General features: G+C 36.9%; 2 protein-coding genes across 3 annotated transcripts in view; both read left to right on the forward strand.

Moving 5' to 3' along the window:
- The window catches only part of RpL15 (ribosomal protein L15), a 53,114-nt gene extending 46,501 nt beyond the window's left edge, over window positions 1-6,613 (forward strand). The window contains exon 3 of the mRNA XM_067759973.1: window positions 6,264-6,613. Coding sequence (XP_067616074.1) covers window positions 6,264-6,569 — 306 coding nt within the window. The 3' untranslated portion in view covers window positions 6,570-6,613. The remainder of the gene's footprint in view (window positions 1-6,263) is intronic.
- Window positions 6,614-6,751: 138 nt separating this feature from the next.
- Window positions 6,752-16,773, forward strand: LOC137236882 (uncharacterized). 2 transcript variants are annotated; one of them, XM_067759972.1, is made up of 2 exons: window positions 6,752-6,983; window positions 15,866-16,773. In XM_067759972.1, exons 1-2 carry the CDS (start codon window positions 6,752-6,754, stop codon window positions 16,648-16,650), a joined length of 1,017 nt encoding a protein of 338 aa, XP_067616073.1. In that variant the 3' UTR covers window positions 16,651-16,773. The 2 variants fall into 2 exon arrangements, 1 of the variants encoding a protein (XP_067616073.1); XR_010948688.1 differs by lacking the exon at window positions 6,752-6,983 and adding an exon at window positions 6,990-7,655.
- The last annotated feature ends 1,783 nt before the right edge of the window (window positions 16,774-18,556 follow it).

An 18,556-nucleotide genomic window follows, 5' to 3' on the forward strand; every position in this document is an offset into this window, starting at 1 on the left:
AAAGTTTTACCATTTGGTTTAAACGTAGCTCCGAATTCATTCTCAAGAATGATGTCAATTGCCTTTTCAGGAATTTCTCCAAACCAAGCCTTTTTATATGTCGATGATCTTATAGTCATTGGGTGCAGCGAAGCTCACCATCTTAAAAATTTAGAACAAGTCTTTCAAACATGCAAAAAATTTAATTTGCGTCTCAATCCCGAAAAATGCAACTTCATGCGTTCAGAAGTCACTTTCCTAGGACACAAATGTTCGTCAAAAGGTCTACTTCCAGACGATTCCAAAATAATTGCAATAAAAAAATATCCGAAACCTTGCGATAAAGATGCAGTAAGACGATTCGTGGCATTCGCCAATTATTACAGAAGGTTTATACCAAATTTTGCTTCCATAGCAGCACCTTTAAATAAACTTAGCAGGAAAAGAGTGGAATTTAAATGGGATCAATCATGTGATATAGCATTTGAAAAACTTCGAAAATCTTTAATTTCTCCTCAAATTCTCCAATACCCAGACTTCAAAAAGGAATTTATAATTACTGTCGACGCTTCAAAAATTGGTTGTGGTGCCATTTTAAGTCAAAATAAAGATGGCATTGACTTACCAATTTGTTTCGCGTCCAAATCATTTAATAATTCAGAACAAAAGAAATCAATAATTGAGTTAGAGCTTTTAGCTATATTTTTTGCAATAAAACAGTTCAGACCATACGTATATGGCACACACTTTACAGTCAAGTCCGATCATCGTCCATTAGTTTACTTGTTCAATATGAAAGATCCCTCTTCAAAACTTTCACGTATCAGACTTGAACTGGCAGAGTACAACTTCACTATTGAATACATAAAAGGTAAAACGAACGTAGGAGCAGATGCACTCTCTCGCATCACAATAGAAGAAATTAAAAATTCAGGAACATCAATTTTAGCAGTACAGACAAGATCACAGACAAAACAAGAACAATTAATGCAACAAGAAATACTCAAAGAAGAAAAATTAAAAGAAAACATAAAATTACAAGTTTATGATAATTTTTCAAACAAATTTTCAAAGAAAATACCCAGAGTAAAATCCCAAATAAATTATGATAAAAGTGGTAAAATTACGAATTTTGAATTAAATGCGCATTTAAAACACAAAAAGATTGAGTTAATTAAGGTTGCGTGTGCTAACAAAATAATACATTTAGATGAATTACTTTTGAAGCTACAAAAAGAAGCTGGCAAGCGCAATATTAATATAATTGAATTGCAAAAAAATGATAATCTTTTTAAATATTTTTCGATATCAGATCTGAAAACCATTGGGAATAAAATTTTAAAACATTTAGAAATCGTCCTAACCGAACCCGTAGAAACTGTGACAGACGAAGACAAAAAACAACAATTAATAACAATTTACCATACCGACCCAATTTTAGGAGGACATTTCGGTAGCAAAAAAGTTTATGCAAAACTCAGAACCAAATATTATTGGAAGGGCATGACGCGCGATATAGCGAAATTTGTTAAAAACTGCGAAAAATGTCTTTTGAATAAGGTTAAGCCAAAAACAAAAGAAAATTTAGTCCTAACCGAAACACCATGTAAGCCATTCGACATTGTTGTCATTGACACTATAGGACCTCTACCTCAATCCGATAATGGTAACAAGTTCGCTGTCACCATTATATGCGATCTCAGCAAATACTTAGTAACGATTGCGATACCTGACAAAAGTGCAAAAACGGTCGCATCAGCTATTTTCGAAAATTTCATACTAATATATGGCATTATGAAAACAATTAAAACTGATTTAGGTACCGAATACAAAAATGAAATTTTTTCAGAGTTAACAAAATTATTAAAAATAGAACATAAATTTTCCACAGCGTACCATCATGAAACTCTCGGCACAGTAGAGCGAAATCACAGAGTTTTCAATGAATATTTAAGATCTTTTCTAAATCCCAATTTTTCCGACTGGGATGTTTACTTGAAATATTTTACTTTTCTTCACAACACAACAACAAACACAGTATTCGATAATAAATTCTCACCATATGAATTAGTCTTTGGCAAAACAGCTAATTTACCAAAAGAACTGCAAACCGATAAAATAGACCCGATTTATAACATAGCAAACTATTCGAAAGAAGTTAAATTTCGTTTTCAAAAAACTCACGAATTAGCGAATAAAACAGTTACAGAACACAAATTAAAAAATCAAACCGGATATAACAAAAGTTCACAACCAATATCTGTCAAGGTATTTGACAAGGTATTGCTTGAAAAAGAACCCCGCGACAAGCATAGTAGTATCTATATTGGTCCGTATACCGTAATAGGTATTGACGGCGTAAACGTCACGTTAATTGATGACGAAACGAAAAAGGAAAAAATAGTACATAAAAATAGAATAAGAAAAATTAATTAAATTAAATTTTAAATTCAAGATTATTTAAAGTTAATCTCTATTGTTAAATTAGGAATAAAATGTTTTTCTTCCAAACCTGAAAAAAAGACAATGAAATCAAATAAATTTAAACAATCATTAAAAATTAAGAACTTAATTCATACAGTAGAATTAAAACACAAAAAAATTGTTTTTAATTATAAAAATTAAATTTAAGTCCTACTTTAGAATTAGACTTTAGAATTTCATTTTTAATTTAGATCTAAACATAGATGTAGATTTAAATTTAGTTTAACAGTCTTAAACTTTTATTAAGATAAAATACATCACGTTTGGGACAGAAGAATTTGGCCAATTCTTCTTTTCCAAAGGGGGATGATGTAAGGCAACCCTTATGATAAGTGTTGAGTGACCATAACATCAATCATTAAATATTAACCACGTCAATTTTTTGACCACACCAATCACTCACAATGAGGGTTACCTTCATAAACGTCACTTTGAATGACGCCAATTAATTTCGCGCATTCAACTCGTCAAGAAGCAAAAGTTTTCAGCAGCTCACATATATATTAAATTTCTAAGTTTGTGAACATTTTTATATTCAACAAATAAAATTATAAAAAGACTATATTTAAAGAGTAAAGTTCATCAGTTTCTTGTTTTGGTATTGAAAGCGGTGTGCGTGCGAGAAGTCTACGCAATTTATATTGTGTGCCTTACTTAAGCTGCGTTAAAGCGTTTGGGCGATAACCTGCGTCAACTACGACGCAAGAATAAAGATGACCACGATGGTCATCTTACAACGCAGTTTACGAGTTCTGCGCTCACGTTTGAGATATCTGGCGAGCTGTGACAGCTTCCTACCACACGTGTGGGGGCGTCTACTACGGGACGCCCTCGCGTGTGAACAGCAAGGAGCCACAAAAGATTTATAAAAGTTACGTGGACGTCGGGTTTTGGGATCAAGCCCAGAACAACCTGTCCGATGCAATCATCCCTTGCACGAGACACACTGAACAGAGTATGACCGTCCTAAAAAGATTCTTTTCCGGCAGACGCAGCAAAACAATTTCTCAAGACCGGGGTCAGGAGACGGACCCGGATTGGATTCGATGCCTTCCCGGAGTAAGAGAATATGGAGCAGTCCTGCTGCAAGGAGCTGCTGGGAGGATGACAATTTGTGGGAGGGACGAAACAAATTAGATGGGGTCACACTGAAATGACAGTCCTTGGTCGGGAAAAATCCCGAGTCGCTCCGGTACATAGAACCGACTGCCTTGGGAAGCGCTTGGGAATATCTTCAACATGGACACTTCTATTACTGATGGGTAACACATACGACTTGGACGCGTTAAAACGGAGAAAATTTTTCCGGGCCCATTCGGAAATGCCTAGCAGATCACAATTTATTTTAAAGCACAAATCCTCGACAAGACCAATTCGACTGGACAAATACAACTGAATGTCATCAGCATAGGCATGCACACTGACATACTGGCACACAGAGAACACATCAATAACAAAAAGACTAAACAAGAGCGGACCAAGTATAGACCCCTGTGGAACTCCGAATCCAACACCACTTGACAACGAAGACCCAGCACTACCTTTTACCTTTTGAGATCTTCCTGTAAGATAGCTGGCCATAAGCTTAACAGCACTATTAGAAAATGCAAAGTAGTATTTCAGCTTTTTACAAAGTAGATCATGGCTTACCAAGTCAAATGCCTGGGAAAATCCAAAAGGTAAAGAAGAGTCAGATCTCCATTATCAAATTTTATACGAATGTCGTCCATTATTTTCATCATAGCTGTAGCACGGCTATACTTAGTTCTAAACCCTGACTGTAAAGGAGACAAAAGATTATGTTTTTGTATAAACGACAATATTTGAGAGGCCATTAAAGACTCACGACTTGGCGGCCACCGTAGTGTGATGGTAGCGTGCTCCGCCTACCACACCGTATGCCCTGGGTTCGCACCCCGGGCAAAGCAACATCAAAATTTTAGAAATAAGGCTTTTAAATTAGAAGAATTTTTTTCTAAGCGGCGTCCCTCGGCAGTGTTTGGCAAGCGCTCCGGGTGTATTTTGCCATGAAAAGCTCTCAGTGAAAACTCATCTGCCTTGCAGATGCCGTTCGGAGTCGGCATAAAACATGTAGGTCCCGTCCGGCCAATTTGTAGGGAAAATCAAGAGGAGCACGACGCAAATTGGAATAGAAGCTCGGCCTTAGATCTACTCGGAGGCTATCGCGCCTTACATTTTTTTTTTTTTATTAAAGACACTTTAGAAAAGGTCGGCAAAATACTTATCGGCCTGTAATCAGAAGGGTTAGTGGGAGTATTCTTTTTCGCAACAGGGACTATGATAGCCATTTTCCATGCAGAAGGAAAAGATGAGACAGTGAAAATATGATTAATTACATGTGTTAGCGTTCCCTGGATGAAAGGCAATACCAGCTTAACGAATTTTAAGGAAATTCCCTCCTCTCCAACTGCATTGGACTTAATGGCCATGACTGAAGTAACAACTTCTGTCTCAGTGACGCCAACGAAATTGAACTCCTCACTCAGCTCATGCTGCACTGTGAAATCTTGGGCCGGAGGACTTTCACTGTTTTTACTTGCGCTATTAAAATATTCATTTAGTACATTGGGATCAATACTACATTCTGACTTCAGTCTTCCATGTACATTCAAGTTTCAAATATTGGGCCATAAATCTTTAGATGAAAGCGAAGGGTTCAGCTTAAAATTACAGAATCTACGCTTGGCCTCTCTGGTTATGGCAGAAGCTCTGTTTCGGGCGGCCTTGTACTGTGCCCAAGTAACATCAGTTTTGGTTCTCCTCCATTTTGAGCGAAGCCTATTACGCATTTTAATACCAGGGACAAGACATATTCTTAACATGAGCACTACGAAGAGGAGCATGACTACAAAAAACATTGTTTAACGTCTTATTTAAAAAATCAAGTTTTTCGTCTAGTGACGGTAGAAACCAGCAATCACCCCAGTTAATATTAGACAGGTCATTGAAAAGTACATCAACGTTAACATTTTTCAAATCACGATACAAAAAGTTAACATTCTCAGGAGAATAGTTAAACGCAACATCAAATTCACAAAAAAGAAGATCATGATCAGAGACAAAACACATTTGGGTCAAATTTAAGGACAAGATTAGAGGTGATTACAAGGTCCAACAGCGAGGAATTACAATTATTGGAGTACCTTGTTGGTATAGTCATGTTAACTACTTTAAGGCCTGCAGTAGAGACATTGTCCAATAGCTTCGTGGAATACAGTTCTTTCACAAGGAGATTTACGTTAAAGTCTCCACATAACATATCGGTCATATTCAAGTAAAAACTCAGATAGATCTGTAAAAAAATAATCTAATATGAAACACTTATGAGGGTTATATACACAAGCAACTAGTACCTTTGCAATGCCATACAAACAAAAGTGTGACCATTTTAATATTCCTGATTTTTTCGGCATACGCAGCAGGGTCAGTCATTTTCCCCCGACCAAGGGCTGTCATTTCAGTGTAACCCCATTTAATTTGTTGCTATCTCCCCCAAATAAAGTTAAACAAAACCTTCCTCAAATAATATTTTTTTAAATGCCAAAATCAAGATTTTTAAAGTATGACAGCTATACAATGGATACTACGCCGCTGATAAAGTGATCCGTGTAAACTTCTAGCACATATGGCTGCTCTTTTATACCTGGAAAGAAAATGATGACACAATTAATGTCATAATAAATATTGATGATTTATTTACCTTCCTTAGATGTCTGAGAGAATACAAAAGTTATGATACACTCATTCTTGATATATCTAATATGTTTTTTTTTTTTTAGGAGCGCGTTGGACGTAGACTTGGAGGCCTCAGAGTTCTAAACTCCTACTGGGTGGCTCAGGATGCCTCGTATAAATATTTTGAAGTTATATTGGTAGATATTCATCATAACGCCATTCGCCGAGATCCCAAGATTAATTGGCTTTGTAAGCATGTACACAAACATCGTGAGCTTCGTGGCTTGACTTCAGCAGGCAAGAGCTCACGTGGAATTGGTAAGGGTTATCGATATTCTCAAACTATTGGTGGATCCCGTCGTGCTGCATGGAAACGGAAAAATACATTACAAATGCGCCGCAAACGATAGAGTCGAATATAATAATAAAAATATTTAAAACGAACTCTTCTAAATTTAACATGAGTTCTTTATTGGTTAAGCGAACTATTTTGCGTGTAAAGGATTCGACTTCTCGCTTTGTATTGAATATTCTACAAATACATTGCAAACTCTAGATTCAATTATTAATATAAATATTTTACAGCCTTATTATGTATCTCGAAGCGAGAGAGCGTTTCGTCTTCCAGACGATTGGTTGTTGCTGTGGTAGTACTGATTCGCCCCATCTAATAGACGCCACCACTCGCAAATTGTCATCACTAACCTCTAACGGGAATTCAGTCTCAACAGGTGTGGACCAGGTGAGAGGCGTTGGTCCAACATTGCATTTAAAGAGTTGGTTGGTGACATGTGGGGACACATTGCACGCAGGACACACATTATGTATGTTATGCAGGGGTGGACCATAATGAGAGTGATGTTAGAGGCGTTGTTCCACATTACAATTGAAGAGATGATTGGTGTCATTTGGGGACACATTGCAAGCAGGACATACATTTTGTATGTCGGGGTTGATTCTGGATAGGTAAGCGTTTAACCTGTTACAGTACCCAGATCGAAGTTGAGCTAGAGAGACGCGCGTTTCCCTAGAGAGAGTGCATTACTCTTCTGCTAGTTCTGGGTATTTTTCTTCAAGTACTGGGTTCGCAGGGCAATTCCTAACATAGAGGTCCGACGCCTATTTGTGGATATCACTGAGGACCTGCTGGTGCTTTTTTGCTTCATACGGCTGTGTGCTCAGGTGCCATATTTCCTCATATTGCTTACGTAGATGACACCTTAAGCCCCTAGGAGGTGTAGCCTCATCAATCAGATGTCTGTTGGGATGCCCAGGTTTCCGTTTAGCATTTCATTTTTATCACATTATGTATGTCGGGGTTGATTCTAGATAAGAGTTGAACTTGTTACAGTATCCAGATCTAAGTTGACCTAGAGTGAAGCAAGTCTCCCTAGGGAGAGTGTTGTACTGATTCGCCCCATCCAATAGACGCCACCACTCGCAAATTGTCATCACTAACCTCTAACGGGAGCTCAGTCTCAACAGGTGTGGACCAGGTGAGTGTGGAGATTGAAACCACGTTTTAAACTATACTATATTTTATTAATTCGCCTAAAAGTATACGTCAATATTTTTTATTTTTTACAACAATGAAAATTTTTGAAAATTGAAAATCAATATTGAAATTTAAAATATTGATAATACATTTAAAAATTAAAAAAGTTCAAAGTAACTAAAATACAAAGTTAAATAAAGATAAAAAGAACCCTACATTACTCCCCCTTCAAGAAAATTTATCATTAAACAAATTGAATGTAACTCTCTTTTTATGTAAATTCTTTGTGTTGTTTGTGTCTGTTGTCTCAATTATTGCCGGTTTTAATCTATCAATAGGAATAGTTTTAATATTATTATCTATTTCAAGTTTAAAACATTGTTGGTCTTTTTCCACAATTTTGTAAGGTCCTTCATATGGTTGTTGTAATGAATGTTTATTAATGACTCGAACGAATGCAAATTTACAAGTTTGAAGATCTTTTGGAACATAAATTCCAGTATCAGCATCTTTATGATGACTTAAATTTGATCTAACATTTCGAAAATTTTCACGTAAATTACTTAAAACTTCAGTTGATGAGAAATTTTTAGCTGATGGCACAACAAGTTCCCCTGGCAACCGTAAATTCTGACCGAAAACCATTTCCGCTGGTGTAGCCGAAATATCTTCTTTGTAAATAGATCGCAAACCAAGTAATATGACAGGTAACTCGTCATACCAATTATTTGTGTCCTCTCTAGCTATTATAGTAGTCTTTAATTGTCTATGGAACGTTTCAACCATACCATTTCCTTGAGGGTGATATGCGGATGTTGTAATTTGGTGACTACCAAGTAATTTAGTTAACTCTGAAAACAATTTCGATGTAAATTGGCTACCTTGATCAGTTGTTATCTTTAACGGAACTCCAAACCGAGAAATATATTCTCTAAAAAACTTATTTGCAATTGTAGTTGCTGAAATATCTTTTAATGCATATGCCTCAGGCCAACGAGTAAATCTTTCAATAATCGTTAAAATATAGCGATGTCCTTTTGAAATAGGTAATGGTCCAACTATATCTAAATGGATGTGTTCAAATCTATTCTTGGGAATTTGAATTTTGACAACAGGGGATTTTGTATGACGATAAACTTTAGACTTTTGACAATTAAGACACTCTTTTGACCAAATATTAATATCCTTATTCATATTAGGCCAATAATATTTTTTAACTATGAGCCGTCGTGTAGCTCTTGTACCCGGATGTGCTATTCCATGTAAAATATCAAATACTGTCTTTCGCAAATTACTCGGTACAAATGGCCTAGGAGTTTCTCCTGAAATTTCACACCAAATATTAAAATTTAAAATAGGAATATTAATTAACTTTAAATTTAGATATTGAGAATCAGATACAAGTTGATTTAAGTCATCATCTTTTTGTTGTTCAGTTTGTAAAATTTTAAAATTCAGTTCTGTATTATATATTGCATTAACCTCAAAAGCTCTAGATAGCGTATCTGCTACCACATTGGATTCTCCTTTAATGTATTGTATGTCATCAGTAAATTGTGCTATAAATTCCAAGTGTCTCGTTTGTCTAGGACTTCGTTCTGTTTTTGAATTTAAAGCAGTAGTCAAAGGTTTATGGTCCGTATAAACTGTAAATTGTCGTCCTTCCAAAAGATATCTAAAATGTTTTATATTTAAATAAATCGCCAATAATTCCCTATCAAAAGCACTATACTTAATTTCAGTTGGAGAAAGTTTTTTAGAAAAGAATGCAATGGGCTCAATTTTATTATTGTAATTTTGTTGTATAACGCCCCCAATCGCTGTGTTAGATGCATCTACTGTTAAAGATAATTTAGCATCTTTGTTAAAATGATTTAACAATATCGTAGATGCAAATTTATCTCTAATGCATTCAAAAGCTTCATTCGAATTCTCATCCCATACCAAAGTTTTGTCGCGTTTCTTATTTACTTTGTTAATTAGATCATAAATTTTGTTTGTAAATTCTGCTAGTTTTGGAATGTATCTATGATAATAATTTACCATACCAATAAATTTCTGTGCCTGCTTAACTGATTTTGGACGTTCGAAATTGCGAATAGCTGATACCTTTTCATCGGAAGGTCGAATACCTGTTCCAGAAATGTTATGTCCTAAAAAATCTATATTCGTTACACCAAAAGTACATTTACTTGGTTTAATGTTTAAACCGTACTCTGTACGGCGTTGAAAAAGGATACGTAAATCTTTTAAATGTTGTTCTTCGTCTGTACTTGCAATAAGTAAGTCGTCGATGTAAGCATATACAAAATCTAAGTCACCTACTACCTCATTTATGAATCGTTGAAAGGTTTGTGCAGAATTTCTAAGTCCGAAAGGCATTCTCATGAATTCAAACATACCGAAAGGAGTTGTAATAGCAGTTTTATAAATATCTTCTTCAGCCATAGGAATTTGGTGATATGCCCTAACTAAATCTAATTTTGAAAATATATTTTTATTATCAAGGTTCATATTAAAATCTTGAATGTGAGGTAAGGGATAACGATCGGGAACAGTTACAATATTCAATCTTCTAAAATCACCACATGGACGCCAATCATTCAACTCTTTTTTAGGTACAAGGTGAAGTGGTGATGCTACTGAAGAATTTGAAGGCCGACAAATGCCTGTTTTAACTAAGAAATCAAACTCCGTTTTCGCGACTTTGTATTTAACCGGATCTAAGCGCCTGGGCTTAGAAAATGTAAGACTACCTTCTGTTACAACTCGATGTACTGTTGTATGTTTAACAGGTTTAGTATAATCTGGCTCTGAAATAAGTGACGGAAACTCTTTTAATAATTTTGTAAATTTATTGTCAACCACAAATAATTTAGGTAATGGAATATCACAAAAGTAGGATACTGTATTAACTGAGAGATTGGTTAATGGATCTACTAAACGTTTATGTTTAATATCTATAAGAAGACCATATTTACAAAGAAAATCAGCGCCAATTATTGGCTTGGCTATATCCGCAATCAAAAATGTAAAGGGAAATTCACGTCTTAAACCCAAATTTACGTTTAAAAGCCTTTTCCCGTAAGTGGCAATTGTTGAGCCATTAGCTGCAGTGAGAATTATGTCGGAACGTTTCGTATGAGGATATTTAGATGCGGGTAATACCGAAATTTCTGCTCCACTATCAATTAAAAAATTTTGTTTGTTTTCTCTATCAAAAATAAATAAGCGACGCGTCGAAAATTCTAAATTTCCGCTGTTCGTCGCTGCAAGAACGAAAGAATTTAGTTTGTTGAATCTTTGTTTTTTGTTATAAGAACAAGGTTGTTCACAACTTCTAGCATTATTTCCAAGTTTGTAGTGAAATCTACACAACCAATTTGGATTATTACGCGAGTTAGAACGACGCCTAAAAGAATTTCTAAAATTGTTCCTAGAATTGGAACGCGACCTAGATTGATTCCGATACATTTCTGTTTTAATTTCACCTAACTCCAAAGAAAGTTTCTGAAAATTTTCACTCACCAAAGAGGTGGTTTTAACCAAGTTTTCAACAACAGAATTTTGTGCTTTTGTATCCGAAAAATTATTAACCGAAAATACTTCATTTTTGTTTATCACTTCCCAAATATTATCTGCTAATTTTGTTAATTCGGTAATATTATCAGAACTCGAACTAGCTAAAATCATACTCAAATTTTTAGGAAGTTTACGCATCCAAATTTTCTTTAAAATATTTTCGCTAAAATTTGATCTGGCTAATATAATTAATGAGCGATAAAATTCTGATGGCTTACGATCACCCATCTCAGAATCGTTTAAAATTTTTATCAAGTTTCGAATTTTCGCTAAGTGAGTGTCTTTCTATCAACACTTTTTTAAGTTCAGTAAATTTGTTATTAATGGGGGATTTTGGATAAAATCCAAAATAGTTATTATCACTTCCTGCGGAAGTGCTGTAATGATGTGTTCGTATTTAGTGTTTTCTTGTGTAATGTTTTTAGTACTAAATTGTGTTTCGGCATGAATAAACCATGCTTCCGGACAATTAGTCCAAAATTGTGGAAGTTTTACTGAAACTGACAAAATTTCATTTTGAGTAACATTTGCATATGGATTTGTAATTTGTTGTTGAGAAGTGTCATGTGATAAATCTATCAAAGTGTCGTTTAAATTGTTAGTAAATGTAGATGTTTGCGTATTATGTTGTGGTGAACGAATCATAATGAATTAAATGAAAAAAGAGTTAACTAACAAAACAGTAAAATAAACTAGTAATTCTATAAAGAGAGAGTTTACAATAATAATAATATATCTATATATTAGTATACATACATAAACACATATAATATAAATATAACTGTTCACCAAAATACTTGCTGTGAATATGCAGTTTGTTGCTGTTAATGCAATGGCTTTTGATGTTTTAGCTGCTCAATCAGGGAACTCAAAAATAACAGTTGTGTTTATGCAATGGCTTTGTTGAGATTGTGTGTCCTCAATATAGTTGGATGATACAATATTGATGAGTTAATTTTTGTTTTGTTGTTGTTATTTAACATCGCATTTAATAATAGCAACCGAAGTAGTGATTTGGATCAGCTTGAAAAACTGCACATTATTCTACAAATTCTTGTTGATACACGTTCAATCCGGTCTTGATGGGAATTCGTACGATGTTACAAATCTTTGTACTGAGTTGAAATTAATGAAACTTTCTGCATTAGATATTGGTTCTATGTGAGGTAAACGTTCGGGTAACGATATACGAAATTCGTTTCGTATTGATTGTAATATTTTCTTGGATGCTATGGCTGATAAAGGCGTAATTGTTCAGTTGTACGTGTCCGAGTGTTTCACCAAAATATTCATATTTTGTTGATTAAATATTTGTTTTTGGTTTTTGCTTTTGTTTAAGCTATTTCCAATTCGGCGTGTATGCTTTTTGACCGATGTAAACTGGAATGAATGCCTGTTGTTTTGTTAATTATTCTTTGTTTGAGAGATTCTTCTCATTTTGCACAATTTACTTTTTTTGTTCGTTATCTGTTATGATTTTATTACAATTCGCACATATTTGTCTTTTTTTTTTAATTTTCACAAAAGTTCACTTTATCACTAAAGCAAGATCGCCAGTGTGGAGATTGAAACCACGTTTTAAACTATACTATATTTTATTAATTCGCCTAAAAGTATACGTCAATATTTTTTATTTTTTACAACAATGAAAATTTTTGAAAATTGAAAATCAATATTGAAATTTAAAATATTGATAATACATTTAAAAATTAAAAAAGTTCAAAGTAACTAAAATACAAAGTTAAATAAAGATAATAAGAACCCTACAGTGAGAGGCGTTGGTTCAACATTGCAGTTAAAGAGTTGGTTGGTGTCATGTGACACATTGCACGCAGGACACAAATTATGTATGTTGTTGTTGTAGCAGTGCTTCGCCCCATAGGTGCGACCAATCACAAGTTGTCATCAATGTCCTCTAACGGGATTCCAAGGAAACCTGTTGTTTCAACAGGGGTGGATCATAATAAGAGTGATGTTAGAGGCGTTGTTCCACATTACAATTGAAGAGATGGTTGGTGTCATTTGGGGACACATTGCAAGCAGGACATACATTTTGTATGTCGGGGTTGATTCTGGATAGGTAAGCGTCTAACCTGTTACAGTACCCAGATCGAAGTTGGGCTAGAGAGACGCGCGTTTCCTTAGGGAGAGTGCATTCCTCTTCTGCTAGTTCAGGGTATTTATCTTTAAGAACTGGGTTCGCCGGACAATTCCTGGCATAGAGGTCCGACGCATTTTTGTGGATATCACTGAGGACCTGTTTTCTTTTTTATTTATACGGCTGTTCGCAGGTGCAGTATTTCCTCATAATGCTTGCGGAGATAACTTCTTAAGCCCCTGTGGGTGTGGCCTCTCCAATCAGATGTCTGTTGGGATGCCCAGGTATTTCACAGAATGTTTGTTCAGCATTATATTTCCCTCCCTAATAGGGAGTACTTTCGCTTAACTGTGTAGGTGGTCTTCTGGAGACATAAGAAGACACCCCGTGGCAGTGTTTTGGCAGGTCTGAATTTTTTACAGTGAGTAACCTTTACGCTTGCCGACCATATCGGGAACGCGTAACATGCAAGCGGCCGACCAATTACTTTGTAAGTGGTAATGAGCGTCTCTATTGGGGTTAGTGTTGCCGGCAATAGATTTGAGGATTTTATTGCTGCTCGCCAAAACATAGATCCTGATCGAACATCACACCCAGTATTTTCGTGTGTATGATGGTACCGTAATGCCATCGACGTGCATGTCCAATATGGTCGACATGGTTTGATAAGTAGCGCTACGAGTACTCTTCTGTGGTTGGGTTTTTGATTCAATTTATATGCGTGTTGATGGCGTTAATCGCCATGGTAGTGATATGTAGTTTTCGAAAGCCATGCTGATGGTTGGAAAGACTGCCAGGGGGTTAGGAGATGACCAAAATACTGAACTGATTAAAGGGGATGTGTAGCGCAACGCTTTCAAGTGGTTGCCAGCGGATTTTATAGCTTTTCCAACCCAATTGTCAACTGCACCTACTGTGTCGAATCCTGTTCCTTTAGTAGCCAAGGATTTGGCGACCCCAATTTGCTCATGGATCTAGGCGGTGGGAGGGCGGAGTGGCCCAGAAAGCTTCATGTGGTCATACTAAAGCGTCCCCGAGATGGTTGGGCTAGTACCTTAAGGGTGCTTGGGTGAACGTACCGGTTCTGCATCCGGCAAAGGACCATCAACATCGATAACACTCCCCAAAACCTTCGGGGAGTGTCCTTATCGCTACAACAACATGATTGGCAATCCGCAAATTTTAAGTGAAATAAGGAAGCAGAATGGCTTCAAGTGGCTTGGATATTGGCGATAGAGATATCGGACGATAACACTATGCTATGTTAGCTGTTGGCACGGCTTTAGTAGCTGTACCACTCTGGCCATTTCATCGGGGATGGCGAAGGTGGACACGGACATGTTGAAAACATGCGCTAGATATTTAAATGTAATGTCAAGTTTTTTGAGCAGCGGCATAGCTACGCCGTCTGAGCCTACTGCTTTTGATGGTTTAGTATGAACGATGGCATCTTCAACCTCTTCGGCGGTGATGGTAAAAGGGTACTCGCTGCGTTTGTGCTTGTGCGCGCGTCTCTTTGCCCGCTGTCTAGCTTTGTCAACCGTATAATGCATTACATATCGTCGGCAGAGAGCGCTCGAATTTTTCGCACCCGACAGCACTTTATCGCCAAAGGCGATGGATATTTTTTTGTTGCGCTTAGTGGAGTTTGATAGGGACTTTACCGTAGACCATAGCTTACCCGCACCGTCAGAGGCTTAACAATTCTTTTAAGAGCAAAATAGACTACGGGCTATTCCTATACGGAAACAGCCCAAAAACTACCCTAAACATCATTAAACCACTATACCACCAAGCGGTTAGGAGCAGCATATACGCCTTCGTCACCACCCCTGTAAACAACATGCTAACCGAATCAGGGCTCCCATCACTAGAGGAAAGAATAGCGGAAAACAGGCTCAGACTTCTCTCAAAAATACTTTTCGAACAACAATCTATACTTGACAGCGATACAAAAAAAGCCATTGCATGTATAAACATCCCAAAAGTCCCATCGGCAATACTCAGCATAATTCACGAAAATCAAAACATCATAAATCACACCTACATACAGTATATCAAAAAGCATCCACCATGGCTTTTTAACACAAAGTCATGCAGGGATTCAAGGGGTTGTGTAGCGCAATATATAGCTTCTCCAACCTAATTGTCAACCTCACCTTCGAGCGGCGAATCCCGTTTCACTAACAGACGAGGCTCTGGCGACCCCAAGCTCCTCATGGAACTTGGGGGTGGGGAGGGAGGGATGACCTGAAGGTTTAATGTGGCCATATAAATCGTTCCCGAGATGGTCGTGCCAGCACCTTAATGGTGCTGTGTTATCGGATCTGTATCCGACAAAGGACCATCACATCGATAACACTCCCCAAAGCCTTCGGGGAGTAACCTAATCGCTACAACAACAACAAAGTCATGCAACACAGAGCTTACAAAACACAAAAAAGACAACACCCCCAACACCGTATATGTACAACTATTCAAAGAAAAACTATCCCAATTTGAAACCCAACAATACGAAATTTTCTTCACAGATGCCTCAAAAGGAGAATACGAAATCGCCTACGCCATAGTAAACTCCAAAGGTCAAACGATGTCAAACCACATAATGCAACCCACCGCATCGATATTTACGGCCGAGGCCGCTGGGATTCTCGAAGCCCTTGAAATGGCTCAAAACTACAAGAAAAAAGCCGTAATATTCAGCGATAGTCTTTCAGTCATAGAAGCTGTAAAATACAACACCAACACCAACTGGAACACAATAAATGCCATCCGAGACATTCTGCACCAGTCTCCCCAAAACAAGCTCTTCTGGATACCAGAACACGTAGGCATAACTGGGAACGAAAAAGCAGACATCGCAGCGAGGTCTGCCTGCAAAACCCCAACAATTACAAGCACCATCGTGGAGAGATTGGACTTCTTGAGATTCAGTCTTAAACAACACCAAGCCAAACTTAACGAACAGAGGGCACTCATTCAACATTACCATTATTTTACCATAAACCCTAATAAAACACCAGCAATATATCCCACTAAATTGGAAAAGAATAAAATCGTCACATTTTCACGCCTACGCCTCGGCCACACAAACGCAACACACTCACACCTGCTTAACACACAAAACAGCGGCAACTGTCTACACTGCAACACTCGCCTCACTGTCAGCCACCTACTACTGGAATGTCCAATCTACCAAAACCACCGATCTTCCAACCTAAATAATCAAAACCCCATCAACCTACTGAAATCTCCAACTACGGAAAACATCAACACTGTCTACAGCTACATCCGGGCCATCAACACAAAAATATAACGCTTTTTTACTTTACCGATACAGCCAATAGCCCTGGCAGCTAGCGCTGTAATTCAATTAAATTTTATAATTTATTATAAATTTAATTTAAAAAAAAAAAAAAATAAATAAATAAAATATAAATACTAATTATTCAATACAGAAGGTTCGGATATCAAAGAGTGGCTTTTCTTGCTTTTTTTTGACAGGTATAGTGAAAAAGATACGTAAAGCAACGCAAATGTTGGGGAAATTGTATACAGATTTTGAACATAGATGGCATTTAGCAATTCCGATGGTGACAGACCTTTATCAAAATTTGCTTCGTAAATGTGTTTCAAGTGAATTATTTCGCATTCTAAGCTTTGAGAAATGTCCGACTTGTATTTTTCGATAAAATTTTGCTGCGCTCGCCCGAACCGTAGTTTCATCCATGTCTTGAAATTGCCACAGAAAGGAAAACGTCTCGCTCAAATTTCTCATAGCTGCAAATCGTTTAGTAATGCCAGTGATTACCGAATCAACGATCACCAGGAATGTATTACACTCTGAATGATCTGTAATCATTTCATTTAACTTATCTTCAGAACGTCTTTTGGGTTTTCTCTTTCGAATATCCGGAAACTTTGGCGGGATGTTCAATTGAATAGCAACTGTTTTGTATTCGTTTAAAATTGTTTCCCATTGGTTCCTGATCAACTTCAAATTAGCTAATAAGGCATGAAGATGTCGGACCTTGTTGTTGTTGTTGTTTTTGTTGTTGTAGCGATAAGGTTACTCCCCGAAGGCTTTGGGGAGTGTTGTCGATGTGATGATCCTTTGCCGGATACAGATCCGGTACGCTCCAGTAACAGCACCATTAAAGAGCTAGCCCGACCATCTCGGGAACGATTTATATGGCCACATTAAACCTTCAGGCCATCCCTCCCTCCCCACCGCCAAGTTCCCTTAGGAGCTTCGGGTCGCCAGAGCCTCGTCTGTTAGTGAAACAGGATTCGCCACGGATAGGTGCGGTTGACAATTGGGTTTGGAGAAGTTATATATTGCGCTGGCAACCTAAAAGGGTTGCGCTACACAGCTCCTTGAATCTGGTATTTTAGTCGCCTCTTACGACAGGCATACCTACCGCGGGTATATTCTGACCCCCTAACCCGCTGGGGAGATGTCGGATTGTCTCTCTCTCATCTATAAGCAGCCCAATTCTAAACCAAAATTCCGTGCGAGTTTTCCTTTCTCCCATTCCTCGTATTCTAAATAAAAATTCCTTGTCAGTTTTTGACTTCTCCCTTTCCTCCTATTCTGAACAATGTTCGAAAAAGCGGAAACCGGTTATGGGAGAAAAGTAGGTATTATGAATGTGAGGGAGATTTCTCTGCCATTTCATAGGAGTTTTTTCACTTGGTTAAATTAAAGGGAATGCATCAAAATAGTTAAAGGAAATTGGTTCTTTTAAGAAAGAACACTTATTTGTATAAGTTTGTGCTAAAATATGTATTTACATTCTACCACAATATTCACACTGTTAATACAACAACAACTACAACCACAATACTCTTTATTTTAAGTCGAAAAGTATATCATAAGCAACGGTAGAGCTCTTGGTATACATATTTGATGCAGCCATCCAGAAATTGCGCAAGGATTTTTTAATAAGGCTTAAATAGATTCTGGCATATGACGAAGGACGAATTCAACTCAACTTGGCCGCCAGAAAATTGCTTTGCTGAATGAAAGCAGGCAACTCCGGCAGATTTGTGTTATGCGACCGTCTTCTTCTTATATTCCGCTGTTGATGTTGCTGTGGCACCAATTCATTACTCAATTCAGTGAATACCACATGAAATGCAATACTGTGCATTGTTTATATTTTATTTCTTCATTTCAAACAAATTCGCAACAATAATTAAACTTCTATTTTTTAAACAAA

Source organism: Eurosta solidaginis, chromosome 1, assembly GCF_040869045.1.
Source record: "Eurosta solidaginis isolate ZX-2024a chromosome 1, ASM4086904v1, whole genome shotgun sequence".
In the NCBI taxonomy this organism is placed as follows: Eukaryota; Metazoa; Arthropoda; class Insecta; order Diptera; family Tephritidae; genus Eurosta; species Eurosta solidaginis.